Here is a 19,825-nt window from a genome sequence, read left to right on the forward strand (position 1 = left end):
GATAGTGGTATGTGTACAGAAGGGAATAGAGGGAGTTAGGGCTAAAAGTTGAGGTAAAGCCCTAGCTGGCTTGGCTCAGTGGATAGAGCATTAGCGTGCAGACTGAAGGGTCTTGGGTTCAGTTCTGGCCAAGGGCACATGCCTGGGTTGTGGGCTTCATCCCCAGTAGGGGGCGTGCGGGAGGTAGCCAATCAATGATCCTCTTTCATCATTGATGTTTCTATGTCTCTCTCTCTCTCTCTCTCTCTCTCTCTCTCTCTCTCTCTCTCTCCTTTCTCTCTGAAATCAAAGAAATATATTAAAAAAAAGTTGAGGTAAAAGAGAAGGGGTTAAAAGGGATGCATCTGTTAAATAAATGAAATGGTTTAGGAGCAATTAAAGATCAAGAAACATTAATCATCTGTATAAGTGTGTTGATTTTTAAAATTTGGATTACACACTTCTAGAGCATTTTTTTTTTGTAGAAAGATGGATGCACCTGCATATAGAATAATCCAAGATTATCTAAACCAGAACTACTCATTGAGAAGGGAGGGTGATCTGGGGTATTGTATTCTTAGACTACTGGAGCCTCCAGGAAACAGCCTTTCTGAAGAAAGCTATGACCACCATTATTGAAATCAATGAATAATATTCGATAAAGTCTCACTGGCGTTAGCTGTGTTTTGTGATTTGCGGGAATGTTGATATTTATGTGTGCTGCTTACGTGATTTTTAATTGATAAGGTTCCCCCCCCCCCTAAAATTACACGAATAATCAGGTAGTCACTATGTATAGCCTTTAAAAAGGGACATTATTAACTTTTCTTAGAAAAATACATAAATGGAGACATTTTAAGATTAAATAAGACATGAAGACGATTTCCACATGTTTCTTTAGAAGAAGTATGGCATTGTAAATGCAGGCAGGAAAAGCTCCGTGGTCTCTCATCTTTTTATTGCTTCATGGTATCAAAGGAGATACCACTTATTTTGAGAACGCTCTGGCCCTATGCAGCAGCTTGAACATTGAAGGGACCCATATACTCTGTTGCCGGAGTTATTTCTTTCCCAGGGAAGGAGGGGAGGGATGGAGAATGCATCACCTCTCTTCCTTTTACCTGGTGGTAGCGTTGAGACGAGACCTGGCCCCCATTTTTATGACTTCGACTTGATTGCTGGCAGCCAGATGTGCTGAAACTCCTGACGGCAGCATCTATTCATTGCGTGATTTTAATAGGCTGAGAGAAATATGAGTAGAGTACATGAAGGCAGCTCAGCTTCACACTTCAGCTGGGGAAGCCCAAAAAGCTCACTGCTGTTTAGAATTCTTGCTACAGTCAGGAGAAAGCCGAAAGCTGCTCGGGCACTGAATCTTCTCCGACTGAATTAGAAGAATAATGACTGTACAATTAACTATCAACCTCTGCTCATTTAAGCACAGTTTTTACAGAGCTCAGGAGAAATATGGAACTTGATTGGCATGTTTTTATTTGACAGCGTGTGCAAATAGATGACTTTAAAGACAGGTGGTAAGGAAAAATAAGAGAAGAGAGAGAGAGAGAGAGAAAAAAGAAAAGAAAGAAAATGCAATTTGAGACATTGCGCCAGGTCTGCAATTCTGTTTTATCTCATTTTCATGGGGTTTTTTCATCCCCACCAAATATTTTACAAAATGAGCTTTTTGGACAAACGCTGAATAATACAAGGTAAGTAAAGCTAAACTGTATTTTCTTATAGTGTTGGTATTTTCAGAATACTAATCTTAAACGTCTGTAAAAATTGTTCTGTATTAAAATGTGAGCATCATCAGGGTGTTGTCTTTTTATCTGAAATAGACAATTTTATGTAGTGTTCTTAATTGATTTTAGGAAGGAAAGCAAGCTTACTTCAAAGCACAGAAAGCATCTTAAATTTAACTAGGTTGACCTCTGAATCATGCAGGCTGTTTCATGATTTCATTTTCTAAGAAATAAAAGGATTAACTTAAAATGCCTGACATCTTTCTCTTTGTGATCATGGCAGTTATTATATTGCATATATGGGGATGGGGCTAAATAATCATGTGTGATTTGCTGGAAAAGGTGAATTAGCAGTTATGCATGCTCTTTGTAAAACATGCGGAAGATGTTTTCTAGGTCTGAGATATTTCTCTATGCAGGGATCAATAATCACTTTTAAACAGGCTCTATTATGGAACTGCTAATAATGCTTTGTATTAGATTGGCTAGTTTGGAAGGATGCTTCGTTATAAATTCTATTGCTTTTCAACCTGATCTTTGTGTGTGTGTGTGTGTGTGTGGTGAAGGTTGTTAAATTCTGAACATATGTTTTAGATGGTTTCTCTAGCTTATGGTTTAAAGAGATAGCGTACAGAAGAATGCTTTTAAAATGCAGTTTTGTCATTCAGTTTTCCCCTCCTTTGAGTTGCTTGTCTTTTGAGAATTTCTAATGTTATATACCTAGTATAGGAAAAAAAAAAGCTCATTTTAACTAAATACGTGTGGGGAAAGACTGAGAAAAAAAACGATAATGCATTGAAATCTTCTGGAAATCGAGGGAAAACTAATAGTGCACAGAATATTGAATGGTTTTGCAGGTCTCTTCCTTTTAGGGTCTTTGAACAATGTGAGGCAGCCTGTTTTAGACATGAAGAAATACCTAATAGCAGTATATGTTTTGATTTAACAAACGTAAAGGAGGCTTTATAAATTTCTAGGCATTTAAAACATTTACTGATGATAAATATATCTATGACCTTTCCATTGAATATGGAGCAGCATGTTTCCTTTTAATAAAATTTCACGTCTTTCCCCAGTGCAGATCTGGTCAGTTAACTAATTATTTTTTTTTTAATATTTTGTTTTCAGACTAATGTAAAATATATAGCAGCATGTGAAATGCTATGATAGGTTATCTATAGTTTCAGATAGAAAGATAGTGGGGTTTCTTACTTAGCAATATAATATTTAAGTGTATGATTTATGATAAAAGTAATTTGTATTGATTTAAGTATGGCTTTCCTAAGAATTCCTTGACCCAAAGCTACTAGAGTTTTAGGATATGTACTCATCCCTTATAAATACTTTCTGTATTTGATTTCTCTTTTTTTTTTAATGCCAAGAATTTGTGTGTTTAAAAATATTAATATTAGGGCTGGGAATATATTCATTTTAAGAATTGTGCATAGTATGGAATTAATTTTAAAGTAAATGTTACTAGGTTTAAAAATATGAGAATATCTATTTTTTGAGGGAATTATGTGCACCCCTATTACTACACATTTGGTTTGGCCACAAGTTTCTTTTAGCACAAGTTGTCATGCTTATAATTGTAATGCTCTCATTATTAACAATCTGGAATTTTATGCTGCGGTAATTAAATATTAAATTGTGGAGTTTGTAAGGATTCTGTAAGACCAGTCTTATTTAACTTTTTTTAGCCTAAATTATCTGAAACAATTAATAAAGAATTTATTCTGTTTTAGGGGGAAAAAAACCACTTTCTATGTTCTTAACTTGGTCTTCTAAAAACATATGACTTTTCTTTCACATATAGATCTATTGATCTTCATAACTAATCAAGTACTTGATTTACTTACAAAGTAAGTCAAAACCAATTTAAAAATAGCTATTATTTTAGAAGTATGAAGAGTAAAAATAAATTTATAAGAACGTACAATTAGTAAAGCCCCCCTGCACATATTTTAATGTTTTGGTTACTTTGTGTTCAGATCAGACACAATGGTCTTTTAAAATTATTATTTTGCTTAGATGAAAAAAAATATAAATACCTAAGCATCAACATTTCAAGTTAGCATAGAATCAGAAAGTAAGATTTAGACTTAAAAAAAAATCATCCTTGAAGAAAAAAATGGAAGAATAACGACTTAGTATGTCATCAGAAGATGTTATCTTACAACTTAAAATTTTTTCTAAGTAATGAGACTTTCAACTTCATGGACTGGACATTATGCGTTTGAGATCTGAAGCATCAATTACATAAGTATCACCTCTGGAAAGAACAGTTTGGTTATTATTACATGAGTAGTTCTCATCTGTTTGGATTAGTTGAAATGGAATATTCAGTATTTGTATTGTGACATTAATTCCATCTTTACACTGATAGAAAATAACATCAGGGATATGGACAATTAGGTTATATTTTCTTCTGAATTGCTTTCTAGGAGAAATGACTAGAATAGTACCATGTATCAGTTGTAGACAACGTATTATCAAAAGAGGACCCTTTCAGGGAGTTTTCTTGAGGCTTTTTCTAGGTACCCAATCTTATCCCTAAATCTGCAACGCAACCTTCATCAGGTTGTCAGATGATAGGGCAATTTACTTCTATGACATATTAGCAATAGAAGATTAAGATGAAAATTTCCCAAAATAATTGCTCCAAAAGCATTTCCAGATTCAACTTGCAAAGGAGCAAAGATTTTAAAGACACCTATAACATTTTATGTATCACAAATCACTAAACTGGAGATTAATATAGATTGTTAAAGCATTTTATTACCTAATGAATAATTGAAATTTACTTGTGAGTGGAAATCATTAGAATATTTTAGGTTTTTTTGTTGGAAACCAAATAGTACAAAACCCTATGTTTCAATCTGGAAGTTTTTAACTTATTCTCTTATTATTGTGGATCTTGAGTACCATTGTAGGGCATTAAAGAAGTGGCAGGATATCCTATGTTCTTTTACAGTTAAAATGAAACAACTGAAGGTCCAGCAAGAAGAAGCCACACACAGTGTCTGTGTCCTATGGCAATCCACTTGATAGGTTTTGATGAAATGCCACTTTGATTTAAACTCTTGTTATCAAGTTTTCTTACTGTAAACTCATTTTCCCCGAAATAAATTAATCCGGATACAAAGATAATTGCTTTTTATTGCCAGTAGAAAAGTCCTCAAGTATTAAATTCATTATGAAATCTAAGTTTTGCCATCTTGTCTTTGGAAGGAAACATAAATACTGGGATGCTAGAGGTATATTTTTAATACAGTTCACTGCGTTGAGTAATCAATTGCTTTGAACATTATTCAAAAGATGATGACCATCTTTTGTGATAAAATTTCTGGAATAATGTACTTAATATCTCCCAAGTTTCCCCATTTACTGATTTTTAGTAATCTTTCTTGTACCGTGAAGAAAACGTATTTTCTTCCAGATTGTAATTATTTCTTCGTCACCAAAGGTGTGAGAGTGAATTTGCTGTGCTGGTTGGCCACACAGGGGCATAATAGAACTTGATTTACTCGGAATAGGTAAAGACAGTCTTTCTCTCCCTTCGTATATATGTGCAGACTTTTATGTTAAAAGATATGCAGACTTTCATATTAAATGTAAGAGTAAAAAAACTTAGCAGACCAAAGAATATTTGGATTTGTAGTAGGTATTTTTAATTGTAAGTAGGTTAACCATAAGTTCCGGTTTGTCTGAACTAGTCCTAGTTTATGACTGCTATCTTCCACTCTTTATTATTAATAACACTTTTCTCTCTCTCAAAAGTGTTTATTGGACAATAAATTATGGAGCTGTTCTCATTATAAAAAGAAATGGAAAGCTTGAAATCACCTAGTGTAAATGGATTCTTTTCCACTGAAACATTTTCACAGTTCTAAAACATTAATATTACTTAAAAATAGAAATATAAAACAGTGTTATTTATTGAATTTGTAAAATAAATGCTTAATTATTTAGCCTGGTAGTGTTTTTTTTTTGTCAGGAATACTTAATCATTTACACAGCGTTTACTATCGCTTTGGTTTATAATGAAGCCATCAGTATGTGTTCAGGATTTTTGGCTCAGACACCTGTTATTTATCATGGCACATTATTGGCTACTTTGACATTGAAATAAGAGCATGCTTACTTTTCATAGCTCTGGGAATGCAGTACTCACAGTGTGTATTGTTTGGAGTTGGTAGGAGTGCAACACAATCAATATGTCATGATGGGAACATATTTTATAAACAATCTGTATTCTGAAGTTTAGAGCCACCCAGTAGTCTGATACATATGCATAGATACACACAACATGCGTGTCTTATGCATGTATATAAACCTTGTTAAATGTATAATAATTATAAATATAAAAATCATATACTATCGACATAAAAGGTTATCTTAACAAGTATATATTTCTAATTAAAATGACTTAATTCACAGATATGGATATAACTACTATTTTTACTCAAATCTTTATTATGGACCTTAGCTATATACACAATTATTAGTCTAGATACTTAATCTGATACTGATAAATAATGTTTAAGTATTTTCCTTATTTAAAGAACTTTTTATAAAGTTACTGCTTTTGTTGATGACTGACAGGTAAATGTTAACTGTACCTTTTTATTATAAACTTTTATATGATCATAAAAGATCGTAGAAAACTCAAGGAAGACAATTACTGGGAAACTTCTTTGTGTTTAATTCTGGCACTATTAACTGAATAGTAAAATGGATTCATTTCGTATGTGCTATGGCTGTCTTCATATCCATTTACGAATTACAAAGATTCATATACTCAGCAAAAGAATCCCTAGGACTGACTCACGATTTGAGTTTGACTTCCGAATTTGAGACATTTTAAGTATATCCGAAATGTGTGTGAACACTCCCTTTGGACAAACTGGAAAAAGCCATTGGACTTTAAAATTGTAGTATCTTCAAATGTAAAGGCTCTTTTCTTGCCTAGTGCTTATTATTATTATTTAATATATTTTTATTGATTTCAGGAAGGAAGAGAAAAGGCGAGAGAGAAACATCAATAATGACAGAGAATCATTGATTGGCTGCCTCCTGCATGCCCCACACTGGGGATCAAACCTACAACTTGGGCATGTGCCCTGACCTGGAATTGAACCATGACCTCTTGGTTCATAGGTCAGTGCTCAACCACTGATCCATGCCAGCGGGGCTTGCCTAGTGTTTTGTAATCTATGCTTTTTGTTTGTTTTTATCAGAGAATACTTTCTTCAAAAACTAACTCAATATGTAAAGCAGGTAAAAGTGGAACAGCTCTGGTTTAGAAAGTGGGACATGGGACCCACATTAGGCTCCAAGAAACACAATTTTTAGCTGATTGCTTAAATCAAATTCAGGACTTCTTACTTAAACTCCTTTAAATTTTCCTTCTCATTGTGTGACCTTGAAAATGTCAGAGATAGAGGTGATGGAAAATGACAAGGACAGCTGCCATGTTCAATCAAGGATTGATTTATGCCTGACTCTTCCACAAAGAGTGGTATAGCTTTACCTTGTCTAGTGTCAGGACTTGTGTTCATGTCTTGCGTTGGCTACTTACTGGCTGTGTGATATGGTAAAGTCACTCTACCATGAGCTTCTTGACTTAGGGATTATATATTCATTAACCCCTGAGTTTCCACACTTAGCCCTCAGGCTTCTTTCCCATCCATACCAGCTTCCCTCAGCCTCTAAACCAGCGGTTCTCAACCTGTGGGTCCTGACCCCTTTGGTGGTCGAATGACCCTTTTGCAGGGGTCGCCTAAGACCATCCTGCATATCAGATATTTACATTACGATTCATAACAGTAGCAACATTACAATTATGAAGTAGCAACGAAAATAATTTTATGGTTGGGTCACAACATGAGGAACTGTATTTAAAGGGCCAGAAGGTTGAGAACCACTGCTCTAAACCCAAATATCGTTCTGCTTCCCCCCACCACTATAAATGCACTCTGTCTGTTCTAGAACTTTATATAATTGAAATCATATAGAATATACTCTTTCACAAAAGACTTAGCATAATTTTAAACATTCACCCATGTCATTGCATGTATGAATAGCTTTTTCATTTGTATTTATTCCTGAGTAGTATTCCATGATACGAATATACCACACTCTCACATATTAGTTTTTGTGTGTATGGTGTGAAGATAGAGGTCAAGATTTAGATTTTTCTGGATTTTCAGTGTTCCATCACTATTTATTGAATAGAATTAAAGACTTTCTGCACCCTATTGGATTGTTTTGTCACCTTTATAGACAATTAAATAATGGTGTAAGTGAGGTTCGCTTTCTGGGATATCTATTCTGTTAAGAAGATTCATTACTTTATAAAACACTTAATATGAGTGCATCACATATTAGTTTTCTGTTACCACAAGTGTAGGGGGTTAAAACAATACCCATTATCTTGCATTTCTGTAGATCAGAAGTTCCGGTGGGGTCATCTGAGCTCTCTGCTTAGGGTCTCCAAGGCTGAATCAAGATGCCAGCTAGCCTGGGCTCTTCTCTGGAAGACCATGGCAAGAACCCACTTCCAGCTTCATTAAGATTGTTGGCAGAACCCAGTACTTTGGGTTGTGGACTGAGGTCCCTGTTTCCTGGTGGCTCTCAGCTTCTAGAGGCCTCTTGCATTTTTTAGCTCATAATTCTGTTCATTTTATTAATGTATTGTTAAAAAAATATTTTTACTGATTTCAGAGAGGAAGGGAGAGGGGGAGAGAAATAGAGACATCAATGATGAGAAAGCATCATTGATCGGCTGCCTTCTGCACGTCCCCTACTGGAGGCCAAGCTTGCAACCGGGGCATGTGCCCTTGACCGGAATTGAGCCTGGGACCTTTCAGTCCACAGGCTGATGTTCTATCCACGGAACCAAACGAGTTAGGAATCATTTTTTTTTATAGTAATTCTTTTTAAAATTGAAATATACTGACATATAGTTGTAGGACTACAACATAATGATTTGATACATGTATACATTGCAAAATGATTACCAAAATTAGTTTAGTTAACATTCATCACTGCAGTTATTATTTTTTTTATCTTGTGATGATAACTTTGAAGATTTACTTTCTCAGCAACTTTCGAATATATAATACAATATTGTTAACTATAGTCACACGCTGGACATTACGTCCCAGGACTTATTTCTCTTCTAGCTGGAAGTTTGTAGTTTTTGAACACCTTTACCTTTACCCATTTCACCCCACCCCCTCCTCCCTTTGTCACCCAGCTATTTCTTCTCATATTTATGAATTTGTGTAGCAGTCTTTCTCTGTCTGACTTACTTAACTTAGCATAATGCCTTCAAGGTACATCCATGGTGTTGCAGATGGCAGAATTTTTTCTTGTTTATGGTTGAATAATATTTAAATATTTTAATATATATACATGCTTTATAATCATCTATCTAATAATAAATCATATTTCCTTAATCCACTATCCATCCACAGTCACTTAGCTTGTTTCTACATCTTGGCTATTGTAAATATACTACAGTGAACATGGTGGGGTATAGAGATCTTTTTGAGCTAGTGTTTTTGTTTTCTTTAGGAGTAGAGTTGCTGGTTCATATGTTAGTTCCATTTTTAATTTTTTTCTTAAATTTTTTTTTATTGATTTCAGAGAGGAAGGGAGAGAGATAGAAACATCAATGATTAGAGAGAATTATTGAACGGCTGCCTCCTGCACGCCCTCCCACCGGGGATCAAGCCTGCAACCCTGGTGCCCTGACTGGGAATTGAACCATGACCTCCTGGTTCATAGGTCAACGCTCAACCACTGAGCCAGCCCATCTGGGCCTATTTTTAATTTTTTGAGGAACCTCCATAATGCTTTCCATAGTGGTCGAACCAATTTACATCCCCACCAGCAGTGCACAAGGGTTTCCTTTTATCCACATGTTTGCCAACACTTGTTATCTCTTGTCTCTTTGATAATAACTATTCTAACAGGTGTGAGATGATATCTCATTGTAGTTTTGATTTTCATGTTCCTAATGATTAATGAAAATCTTTTTTGTGTGCCCGTCTGCCATTTATTGTCTTCTTTGAAAAAATGTCTATTCAGATCCTCTGCCCATTTTTTAGTTGGCTTGTTTTTTTTTTTTTTTTTTGTTATTGAGTTATATGACCTCTTTATATATTTTGGATATTAATCCATTATCAGATATATTATTTTGCAGATATTTTTCTCTCCAAAGTGTGCCTCTTTATTTTGTTGGTGGGCCTCCTTTGTTGTACAGAAGCTTTTTAGTTTGATGTTCCACTTGTTTATATTTGCTTTTGTTGCCTTTAACTTTCCAATATTAAAAATCATTGGAAAGACTGATGTCAAGGAGCTTACTGCATGTGTTTTCTTTAGCAGTTTTATGGTTTCAGGTCTTAGGTTAAAGTCTTTAATCCATGTGGAGTTGATTTTTGGGTATGGTGCAATGTAGTGGTTCAGTTTCATTCTTTTGCATGTGATTGCCTAGTTTTCCCAACACTATGTTGTGAGGAGTCTGTCCTTTCCCCCTTATATATTCTTGACTCCTTTGTTATAAATTAGTTGTTATAAATGAATAGTGTTTTTTTCTGGGCTCTCTATTCTATTCTATTCCATTGATCTATTTATGCCAAATGGGTGTTGTATTTTGTCAAATGCTGCATCTACTGAGTTGATCATAGAGTTTTTATTCTTTATTAATGTGGTGTATCACTTGAATTGACTTGCAGATGTTGAACCATCTTTGCATCCCTGGAATAAATCCCATTTTGTCATGGTATATCATACTTTTAATATTTGTTGCCTCAGTTTGCTAATATTTTGTTGAGGATTTTTGAATGTATGTTCATGAGGAATATTGGTCTGTAATTTGTGTGTGTGTGTGTTCTCAAATTTTTTTTATCTCTATGAATTTTTATTTGCTTTTTATCATTTACTGAGAAAAAGAGTGTTAAAACTTCCAATGATGATTAAATATTTGTCTGTTTCTTATATTAGTCTGTCTTTTTTTTTTTTGCTTCATGTATTTTGTTGTTCTGTTTTGGATATGAATTCTAAACTAACAGTTTTTAGCAGCTGTTTCTTATGCTCAGTAAATGCGATGCTCTCTGCCTGGGCTTCAGTTCCTCATGCTATGCTTGGGAGATTGTTTGTAATCAGAAAACTAGTGTGAAACTTATCTAATATGCATTTTCTGTTTCAAGATTCTCAGCGTTGTACTACATCCAGTGCCTTAAAATGGTTGTTTCATTTATTCTGCCTAGTTTTATGGCAAGAAGAAAAACCTTTTACTAGCTACTCAGGAAAATGTTAATTAATTTATAATAACCTAATAAGCACCCATGTACCTACCATCCCTAACAAGAGCTGGAACCTAAGCAATAATTTACATCTAACCATTTGGTTACCTCATCTCATATTACCAACTCCTCCAGTTTATGCCAATTATATTGAGTTCCACGTTCATCATTCCTTTACTTTCTTTATATATTTCTAAAAAAAATCGTACTGTTTTATTTCCAGTTAATTTTAATTTATTTATTTTGACGGCTGTATGATATTCCATAGTGTGACTGTATCATAGGTTTTAATCCACTCTCCCATCTGCGGGTCTTTGGATTGTTTCTAAATTTTTGCTGTTGTGAGAATGCTGCTATAAACATATCTCCTGTTGTACATATGTAAGAGTTTTTCTTGGATATATTCCATTCATATGTTCAAATGTAAGAGATAACGCCAAAGTGTTTTCCAACAAATTGGAAAGTTCAGTGAATTCATCAGTGCGAATGAAATGATTCAAGAGCCAAACATTAATTTAAAAAGTTGGACAATTTTAACCATAGCTGCCACTGGGAGGTGCACTTGTTAATGTGGCAGCAGTCACAGAATAAGTGTATTAAATGAATACACTCAGAACAGAAGTTTTTCCACCCTCCTTTCTCTCTCCTCCTCTTCATCTCTTTTCTTCCTCCACTCTTTCTTTTTTTCTTGCAAGGTATAAAACTTCTCAACATCCGTGAAGGAAGACCTTTGAGGCAGGAGTAGCAGTGATAGAACAGGCCTGCACTGTCTAGGCATGCAGAAGGCAGCCAATCAATGATTCTTTCTCATCATTGATGTTTCTATCTCTCTATCTCTCTCCCTTCCTCTCTGAAACCAATAAAAAAATATATTTAAAAAAATAATGCAGGGCCTAGTATTTTCATGGATAAAATCTCTAGATTGCTGAGAAAAAACTGTATTGTCTGTAATGATATTAAATTAGGGTATGTGGGCTTATCTAGGTCCTCAAAGCTGTCACTTGGGAGTTTATTTATTCTCAGTTAGGTAGGTACCAAAAATCCCCTCCCCTATACACACTTCTATCTGGGAAAGAATTTCATCTTAATTTTTATCTCTGGAAATAATAAATACAAAAATCTCTAAAACTTGTTTCCACATCTGAAATTGTTGCCTTTTCTTTTTTTTAAACTAGCTATGAAGAACAAATTACTTTTTTCTCTCTCGTACATGATGTTACTTTATGAATTATCTCTTTCATTTGGATGTTTACTGTTGAACACTGAGAAAACTAGACTTGACAATTTTCTCTCTTGGCATAAGTCTCCATTATCAGCAACAAGATGCTAGCACGTGAATCGGAGTAAGATTTTCAGTCCTCACAGCCTGATGGTGCTCTATCTCATTGCCTGTAGCTGCAGAAATGCAGGTGAGCCTTGTGAACCCAATCAGCCAGACATCTTCCTCCATCAAATCTTACGGCTGGTTCAGAACTCTCTCAGCATCTGCTTAAAATTCTCAGACTGCTTTCACCAAATTTGTTTAAATCCTATTTGTGGTTACACTTGATTATACATCTGTAGACATTTGAGGGTTGGCATTAAGAAATAGCTTTATGTCTTATACTTATCGGATACTAACATTGCTTCTAGTGCAGCTGTAATTGAAGTAAAAAATAAACAAAAACAAAACCCCAAAATGTTTGAGATTAGGATATTTAGAGAAATAGAGCTTAGCTTCATTTTATGTGGCTTCATAAAATCTTGCACATAAAGCAAAATCTTAGTTTTCTGTTGACTTTCATTATATTTTCAGTGATTTGTTGAGACTTGTACACTGTAGACAAAACGTAGCTATGTCTTTTAAATTTTAATCTGGAACCTTGATCCTTGTGTAGGGATTAAATTTTGCTAAATCTTCCCCCCCTCTCCCGCCTTCGGTTGGTCTCTTCTCCCTCTTCCCCTCCCTCCGCCTTCCCTCTGAAGTTTGACGGTCTGTTCCATGCTTCTCTGTCTCTGGATCTATTTTTGTTCATCAGTTTATGTTGTTCATTATATTCCACAAATGAGTGAGATCATGTGATATTTATCTTTAAATCCTTGTTAAAATATATATATACATATATATGTATATATATATTTTCATTATTGATTTCAGAGAGAGGCAGAGAGAGAGAGAGAAACATCAATGATGCTAGAGAATCATTAATTGGCTGCCTCACGCATGCCCACTACTGGAGATGGAGCCTGCAACCTGACCGGGAATCAAACCCTGACCTCCTGGTTCATAGGTTGACACTTAACCACTGAGCCTCACCAGCCGGGCTAAATCCTTTCTAATACACTGAGTATATATAATTTTCTGTGACAAGTTAAGAAGCACCCATTTTAAACAAAGGCAGCTATCAAGTACTTTTAATTTATTTTTCAACTAATTTTGTTAAGTACCTACAATTTGCCAAGTGCTTTATAGGCACGGAGCGGGGAGATGGTGGAAAAGCATATCAGGATGTCCATCTTTGGAGAACTTCTACTGTGACTTGTCTACTTACTACCAGGAAAATTTGGGTTCAGAGGAATCATTCTTAAACTAGGCCTTTGGTCTCACCTTGATTCTGCCCTAATGGAGAAGCCGCTTGCAGGTGACTGACTCGCTTTTTAAGTTTGAGGACTAGAAGTCAGAACCTTCATATTTAATTAATGTTAGTCTTGAAGTCTGCTTGCTTCTGGCTACCCTGCACCTGAAAAATCCACTTCATTAGAACTTACGCTAAAGGTTAGAAAAAGAAAAAGAAAACTTGGTGCAAGTTGCTTAGACCAGAGCCTGACAGGAGTGAAGCCCGTAAGGGAATGAGTGAAGCATGACAGGGAGGAGCTCGGCAAGGATGTGGCCTCAGGTTACATCATGTCCTGGCGGTGGGAGACTGGAGCACGACTCTTCCCCAGCGTTGTTCCTCCCTTCTATGTACTCCTGTCTCAGTCCCTCAGTGGTTAGCATCTATCCCTGGGGTGGGGGTAATTTCCTGGGTGAAAAGGCTGTCCTCATTTGAGGCATTTCTTTGGTGAACAGAGTTAGTGGTGAGCAGTTACCAGCCAACGCTCCCAGCAGCTGGAAGGTGGTGCACTCGCCTTGGCTGTACCCCTCGCATCATTTGGAGCCACTTGCTTCTGACAGTTCCATTTACTCCATTCAGGCACAGGGCTTCCAGAACTCTGTGTTCTCAATTTCTGTAAAAACTGTGATGAGGAGGACTCTGTCCCCTACCACTGCAATGGACCCTGTGGCCATCATGGATACTTACCAACTCCTTTCTCTCTCTCACCTCTAAGGTCTAAGTGACTTACTTGGTAGGTGGCACCTGACCCTCATTCCTGCAGAGTCTTAGCTCCTTGTCATCATGTCCTTATGATGGATTCCCATGTATAGTGGCAGCATGACTTGCAGATAACACGATTATTAGCCTGTGGATAATCCGAACGTCCGGCGTGTCCTCCTGCCCCCACTCTGTAGCAGCCGTCTGACCCCCTCACAAGGATCAGGGGCAGTTACTCCTGCTGGTGTGCTTATTCTTTTCTGGAGCAAGAAACACAGAGGGAACAGGCTGTAGCCATCGCTTAGTTTCGTGTGCTGAAGAAGCCGTCCATGCTCTGGGAGCCAGATCTCCAGAGCCTGAGCAGCGGTGTGGTATAAATTTCCCAAGTGGATACCTGCCAGTAGTGGTTAGTGGGTCACTCTTACTTCCACCCCTTGGTTCCTGACCTGTGTATCCTTCCTATTGGGGACACAGCGACATCTGATAGCCAGAGACTTAAGAAGTGTACTGTGTCCTAAAAGATAGTGTCCCTCCCTTGCAGGGCGTCTCCTGCAACCTGGAGTCTCAGCTGCATGTGTAGCAGGACGTTCTACTGTTTGATCAGGCTGAAAGGTTCTGGACGCCACAGTACGTGGTAGGATCAGTGGATTTCATGATTGTATCCTTACTGCATTACCACCACAGAGACATATGTCCTTTGCTTGGTCTGAAGTTTGTTATGTGGTATCCCCTGTAGGTAAAGCAGGCACTCTATGAGCACATGTACAGTGGCACTTCGAGGTACTCTGGGCCGGCAAGGCAAACCCATACCTGTAACCCCATCTATACCTGTTTGAATGAATTATTGACCCTTACAGGATGGAAGCAGTTCTGTGTAGCCAACTTATTACCAAATGTTCAGTTGGTCTCTCTGAAGGATGGCGTCATCTTGGAGGGCTCTGTGGCTGAGAGCTCAGACATTTATCAGGAGCAGGAGCTTTCTCAGTCATGCGGAGAGTAGAATACACTGTTGGGTACGTCCACAGCTTACATATCTGCCACCATGGATCTGTTTCACTTGTGGGGGTGAGTGGGGTTGGGAAACAGGTCAGCTGGCATGTCATGACCAACCTATGGGTCTACTTCATTATTTAATGCCTCGTTTGTAGCAGATGTTCTCTGATGCACAAAATGTGCAATGCAAAGGTCCACACACCTTCAGCTCACTCTGGGAGGTCCATTCACGCTCCTCTTTGTTAGAATTCTTTGTCCCCGATCTTTCAGACTTGCAGCTCCTTGTCCTTGATCTTCCAATCTTGCTTTTTTTATTTGTTTGTTTGTTTTGTTTGGCCCCTGATCAATCAATCAATCAGCTAGTTATTCATATCTATCTATCTATCTATCTATCTATCTATCTATCTATCTATCTATCATCTTCTCTTCACCAAAATGGATAGCCAGATGTACTCCCTGAAGCTGTACCTATTGAGAAGATTTCCCCCCATCACTGCTTTCAGGGCAACCTTGAATGGGGCCGAGGTCCAGCAGCATTCCATTCTTAGCTTCTGCTTACATACTGAGCCGGCCCATTCATGCTCTAGGCTCAGTCTTTTTCTTTCTTCTTCAGCTATGCTCATGTCTCCCTTGCTCCCCACAAGTGTGTTTGTCCCACCTTGGTCAGTGGAATAGTTCCTGAATTCCCTGAGGAGCATAGCCACTGTTTTCCTCGTACATAGCAGAACTATTCCAGCATACACTCTCCACTACGTCTTTTGATTCCTCCCTTCACAATTTTCCAGGAAAATACAAGCATCTTTACTTCATTTAATGTGGACCACCACCTTTTAAGCGTTCAGGAGCCAGCTAGTTGCATAGTAATATTATCTGAGGAGGGCAGTCGCTGAGGGAGGGTGGCCAGGGCATGCCGTTATAGCAGCCAGCCCCATCATAGCAGTTGGAGGAAGGATTTATAAGCCTGGTTAAAGGGATCTGGGAAAGTTTTCTCATTTCATCATCCTCGGGGTCCCTACGTCACTGGCAGGTCAGTAGGTTTCCTCTGGAGTGAGTGCCATTTGGAGTCCTGTTACGGAGGCTGCTACGTACGCTATCTTGGAGGAAGGATCATCTTCCAATGTAGCTCCCTGGTGCCTGCTTAGTTCGCCAATGAATGTCAGAGGCCAACTGCTCTGGTTTTGGATTGAGGGTGAAGAAGCTGATGCCACCCTAGGTTTGATCTTTTTGTCTTTTTTGGACACACGTACTCTTCCCGCATCACTGTGACTTTCTGATTTTACCTTCCACTATGTTTCCTGTTAACAACTCGAAGAGAGCAGAGCTGAGAGAGTAGGCTTGGGGTTTAGTAGGTAAGTCATATATTTTTAATGCGAATGATTGAAATGTACTGGATCTTCCCTGTGGTACATGGCTTCTTATCTGAAAGTATATTTAGAATCCTGTATTTTTTTCTTCTCCGGTATCTACTGCTGGATAATTGAAGTGTATTACTTATATAATTTTCTATATTGTCTTTGAGTGAGGCAACTTTTGGTAACTTTCAGAAAAATGTTAGAGAACATCCTAGTTATTTGTTTTGTCAGAGTTTCGTAAAATTAATGTCTTATTTTACTTTATAGTTTTACATTACAAATTGTTTACTGTCACATCTGATGTGAATAGGTTTATATTCAGGCATGAAGGGTGCTCAGAGAACAACTCTTTTAATATTCATTTAAAGTTTTCTTCTTTATGAAGTAATATGTTAAGTCAAAAGGGAAATAATAAATGCATAATCACAGTCAAATAGTTGTCAGTTTTCTTACTGATATTTTTGTAGAGCCAGGAAAATTGATTTTAATATTACACGCACGTTTGAACTCATACAGTAATCCCAGACTGTATTTTATCTATTATTTTTGCATTGGAAGGGCATCCCAAGACAGTTTTATTCAGGAGTTGTCATGTCTGCTTCACAATCATAATTTTCAGTTGTAACTGATTGATTTGTTAGGGGCAAATTCTCATGAAAAGAAGAGATTAAAGAGGGCGCCAGAAAAGAAGAGAGTTGAAAAACTTTTACAATTTATTGGGATATGTCTAAAAGCATTCATTTTTAAATAACCAAAACACCAATTCTACTTACGATAAATAAACATTGAATACTTCCATTAATAGTTTAATTTACCATTTTTAAGTCAGGTCTATTTAAAAAGCTTTTCAAAGAAGTTAAAGCTGAGTTTTTTCCCCTGTAGGTACTCATATAATCAATAGAAACTTTAATATTATTACTTTAAATGTTGAGTCTCCCCTCCCAACCCAGATCTGCAGACTCTCTTCTTAGAAGTTGATAATAGCTAACAGAGTCCTTTAATCCTGTTGTATAACATTTTACTCGGGGGGATTCATGAGTATTGATTCTGTTACCAAAGTTAATAGATAAGAAACTAGGTAAGTAGTCATTTGTTAATATACAAATCCAAGCTTACAAATATATGCTACCTTTAACGAAGTTGCCAAGGACATGGATAGTGCCTCAATCTTCTACTGAGCCATTTTCTTATTTTGAAATAGAGAGGACAGGATTTGTTGAAATGCTTCTTCAACCAATTGTGTATCACCATGCTCACTTCTTTTCATATTTGTTTTTCTCTTACACAACTTTTTGTTCATATAACATTTTCTTCAACATTTAATTTAATTTTTAAAGTAATACTTATCTTGCTCTAACCGGTTTGGCTCAGTGGATAGAGCATCAGCCTGCGGACTCAAGGGTCCCAGGTTTGATTCCAGTCAAGGGCATATACCTTGGTTGTGGGCATATCCCCAGTAGGGATTGTGCAGGAGGCAGCTGATCTATGTTTCCCTCTCATCGATGTTTCTAACTCTCTATCCCTCTCCCTTCTTCTCTGTAAAAATCAATAAAATACATTTAAAAAATAATACTTATCTTAAAGGTCTTCATTTACCAGTGAAGCTTACGTTTTGCTTTGGAATATATTGATTTATTTTAAGATGTGTGTTTACATGAGATGGTGTATTTTGGCCTTTAGTTTCATTTCACAGTAGATGATGTCCTACCTAGATATCTGAATATTTACTATTTTTAATTTTACTGTAAAATTATTATTATACCCTATTCAGTTTATTATTTTTGGAATTACACTTAATTGAAAAAAAAACAAACACAATAGTTCATGGGTCACAAGGTGTGTAGGTTCTCTCTGTGATCTCACTGAGGACCCGCTACTATACTCTCATGTATCACCCGATTCCTCTACTGTAGATTCTTCTCTGCTATAGTAGCTGTGAAATGAAAAGCTCATGTTTTTTCATGGCAGCGTCAGGCAGCCTAGTGACTCAGTTCTGGACAGAGAGAACGTGGTCTGCTAGTGCAGCCTCTTTGGCTTCTCTGTTTTCCCTTCCTGGCATTTGCAAGAAATGCCCGAGCTGCAGTATCCAGAGTGCAGAACCGGGGAGCAATGCGTTCCCGAGGGTCTAGAGCTCTGCTGGCATCGCCAGTGCCGCACCAGCCCTGGATTGGCTTCCTGTGCGAGCCCGGTAAATACCTCTCCTGTCAAAATGCTCTTTGATGGATTTCCTGGGACTCGCAGCCAGATGCAGTTTTAACTGATTATTGGATTAGCTTCTAAAGATGAGCTTCAAAAATGTTTGTACCTTACTGCTAAGACAGGCATGCGACATCGTCCTGGCTAGGCCTGGGTAACCTTAAGAAAGCATTAAGAGACGTATTTTATTAACATTTTTAATCCCAGTCATGTCTAGCACAATCCTTTTTTGGCTAGCAGGAAATGAGGACATGTATGAAGGAATAAGAAAATTGAGTGAAAAGGGATCTATAAATTATTGGGCACTGCTTACAATAGATTTTAATCTATACATTCTGATTTTGATTTTTAACATTAGGACATATTTTACCTGTAACAGTTTTTTACTCAGATCAGACTCTACATTAATGTTTTTAATGAAATTATTTTATACATTAAAAAATTAGCATTAAGAAAGTAACTTTAGCCCTGGCTGGTTAGCTCAGTTGGTTGGAGTGTCGTCCCAATAGTCAGGTTCGATCCCGGGTCAGGGCACATACTAGAATCAGCCATTGAATGCATAAATAAGTGGAAAAACAAATCTGTGTTTCTCTCTCTCTCTCTCTTTCTCTCTCTCTGGAAGAGTACATTAGAGAAATCTAAATAATATAATTATTTGTCTAAACAATGTTTGTTTCTAGAAAACCAAAAAAAATCTAAGTATTTTGAAATAGCCAGGAGAATATTAGTTTATAAAATTGTCAAACCCCTGCCCTGGCCGGGTGGCTCAGTTGGTTGGAGTGTCGTCCCATACACCAAAAGGTTGCAGGTTTGATTCCTGATCATGGCACATACTTAGGTTGCAGGTTCGATCCTCAGTTGGGGCACCTACGGAAGGAAACAGATTCATGTTCCTCTCATTCCCCCCCAACCCTCTCCCTCTCTGAAACAAAACAAAACAAAACAAAACAAAAACA

The 19,825-nt window shown here is 37.0% G+C and overlaps 1 protein-coding gene across 11 annotated transcripts in view; it reads left to right on the forward strand.

Annotated features, from left to right (window-relative positions):
• The window catches only part of RIMS2 (regulating synaptic membrane exocytosis 2), a 304,062-nt gene that overhangs the window by 58,956 nt on the left and 225,281 nt on the right, over nt 1-19,825 (forward strand). For 2 of the 11 annotated variants that reach the window (XM_014550254.1, XM_005879297.2), the window contains exon 1: nt 1,229-1,688. The exons of 7 other annotated variants lie outside the window; for them this stretch is intronic. In XM_014550254.1, the coding sequence (XP_014405740.1) occupies nt 1,567-1,688 (122 nt within the window). In that variant the 5' untranslated portion in view covers nt 1,229-1,566. Of the gene's footprint in view, nt 1-1,227; nt 1,689-19,825 lie in introns of those variants that run through there. 2 more of the 11 variants (XM_005879296.2, XM_014550259.1) reach the window with 2 other exon arrangements.

The sequence above is a fragment of the Myotis brandtii genome, unplaced genomic scaffold (assembly GCF_000412655.1).
Source record: "Myotis brandtii unplaced genomic scaffold, ASM41265v1 scaffold59, whole genome shotgun sequence".
NCBI classification, from domain to species: Eukaryota; Metazoa; Chordata; class Mammalia; order Chiroptera; family Vespertilionidae; genus Myotis; species Myotis brandtii.